The 2,428-nt window shown below is 52.9% G+C and overlaps 1 protein-coding gene across 1 annotated transcript in view; it reads right to left on the minus strand.

Moving 5' to 3' along the window:
• Positions 1-246: 246 nt before the first annotated feature.
• The window catches only part of LOC104465330 (zinc finger MYND domain-containing protein 12-like), a gene marked incomplete at both ends in the record, with an annotated part of 6,059 nt that continues 3,877 nt past the window's right edge, over positions 247-2,428 (minus strand). Inside the window, 2 exons of the mRNA XM_010078330.1 lie at positions 247-416; positions 1,351-1,522. Coding sequence (XP_010076632.1) covers positions 247-416; positions 1,351-1,522 — 342 coding nt within the window. The remainder of the gene's footprint in view (positions 417-1,350; positions 1,523-2,428) is intronic.

A 2,428-nucleotide genomic window follows, 5' to 3' on the forward strand; every position in this document is an offset into this window, starting at 1 on the left:
TCCAACCCCAATGATTCTGTGATTCTATGTCTCATCAAGGGAACGAGGAGAACTGTTTAGACAGACCGTTGGCTAACACACGGATACGCGGGTGTCTCAGATCCTGAGAGTTCTGGTGTCTCTAACTCACACCCTCCCGGCACCTCACACCAGGATCACAATCTGGCTGCTGGGGTTTGCATACCGATCGGGGAGTGTCAGAGAAGGAAGAGAAATGGAAGCATTTCTGTATTTGGGTTGGCTTACATCATTCGCCAGGTGATACAAAGCCTGTTCAAAGTTTCCCTCGGCGGCACAGAAAAGCCCCAGGCTGCGATGTAACTTGTACCGAATGGCAGCACTGCAGTCTGGAGTGCTGAGGACAATCCACTGTGCTTGGGAGAGGTACTTGGATGCCTCCGGAAGATGCCCAGAACCTGAAACGACACGCAGAAATAAGCAGGATAACGAGCATTTTTTAATTTAGAAATTTAGAGAATACTGCCTGCTGTCCCTCTGCAGTAGTTTGATATGGAGACATAGTTTGTGGATCCCCCACTTCCCTCCCGAGTGCTCCTTAGTGCTCAAAACCTCATTTACAGACAGGCTGAGTGTCCAGGGCTACAAGAGAAGCCGTGTGTCCCCTTCAACAGCCCTGAAACACGTGTTCAAAACAGGTCCACTACAGGCACCGACTAACAGCTCTGGTATTATCACACTAGAATTACTCATGGGATTTTTTTTCCCTTCTCTTGCCGCGCCATTTACGACAACCCTCGGGACGGCTCCCTTCTGCCAGCATTGTGTGCAGTCCCGTAACAGCAACGATTTACGGTCATTTCTCAGCCCCTTACGTCTGCAGCCGAGGAGAGCAGCTCTCCGCGCACAGAGCCCTCATTTGGCATTTTTTATCCAGCACACAGTCAATGAGAAAAAGCTTCGGGCAGGGCGCACTCTTGTGAATGAACGGAGGCACTCCTCCGACGCAACGAGCTGGTTCCCCGAGATAAGAGCCCAACCACCCACCCTCGGGAATTTAATGCTTTAGAGAGTCGTAGGAAGCCACAGAGGGAAAGAATAGATTTTCATAGGGCTTCTCTCGTGGGAATCGGTAGAGATGGAGAAAACATTTCATCTGCTTTCATTGATCTCGGATGAGCCATTCTGTTCCCCAGCCCCGCACAGAAAAGGGCTGTGGGTGTGCGTGCGACTCCTCCGATCTCTCCAAAATGCCCTTGAGGCAGGGCAGAGGCATGGCACGACGCTGCAACGCAGAGCTGGTCCTTCCCCGATAAATGGTAAGAGGAAACCAGAAACCTGACCCAAGGGAGGTCTTGCCCTTGCCAACGGGACTGTTTAGACAATACTTACCCGCCGAGGCCTCGGCCAAGAGCAGATAAGCAGGCACCAGTTGCACAGAATTCGAGCCATACACTTCGGTACCGAAACGCACCGCATGCAGAGCCGCAGGGATCGCTTCTCGGTGCTTTCCAGCCCAAACAAACTCCTGGGCCGTGCTGTACGTGAGCTCGATGATGTATTTCTGCAGGGAAACAGGGTAACGGGACAGGAGAAATAAGGAGAAGGAGAAACAATGGTTTTGTTTTACATTCCAGTTTGCAAACTGCAAACCAGGGGTTGTAACGTTGTTTGTGGCTGTAATTAACGGCTGGAAATTAAAGCTGTCATCCTGGGACTGCTTTGGACATCCTCTCAGGTCACGCGGTGTCTTATGAGACGAAGAATTCCTGAAGCCTACGAGAAAGGACTAATAAGGCTGCAGCAATAAAAGCTGTGAAGCACAGAAAATGATCATCACAAGACCGTCGAAAGGATCAGACAAAGGGGCTGTGGCTGGGCTGACGGTACCAACGGTGACTCAGAGCAGGCAGCAGGGCGGCTGGGTCGTGGCACAGCTCCAGCTGCGGGAGCTGCAGCCGGGACGCGAGGACAGAGCTCCTCACCCGGGGCTGCAGCCTCCTCCCAGCCAGTCCTGGGCCTGGTATTTTGGGGCATGGAGTCCAGAAAGCTGCTCAAAATCAGAACAATGCACGGGTAATGCTCCGGCGTACCCACCGCCCCGGCGGGGTTTGGCTGTCGAGCTGCTTCTGCAGGATTTCTGTTTGTTGTCAGAATTCAGAAAGCTCCCCGTGTGTGCAGTTGCTCCCTGCCTTTTGCTGTTTCCAGCGAGCCCATGCCACATTCAGTCTTCCCACCCTTTGCAGCACCTGATCTCCTTACCAGCCCCAAACTCCGTTGGAGCGCCCATGCGCTGCCAACAGCTCTACAGCAACCGTAGACGCTGTGCCCATACGACGCGCCGAGGAACGCCAGCGAAAAAGAGCCAGGATCCTTATTTATCTATTTCTCTTTGCTTTTGCATAATCGTTGCCAACTCCCCATGCTTCTGTGTCGGCTCTTCACACGAGTGGCGCAGCGGGGAAACTGC

The sequence above is a fragment of the Pterocles gutturalis genome, unplaced genomic scaffold, assembly GCF_000699245.1.
Source record: "Pterocles gutturalis isolate BGI_N339 unplaced genomic scaffold, ASM69924v1 scaffold47448, whole genome shotgun sequence".
In the NCBI taxonomy this organism is placed as follows: Eukaryota; Metazoa; Chordata; class Aves; order Pterocliformes; family Pteroclidae; genus Pterocles; species Pterocles gutturalis.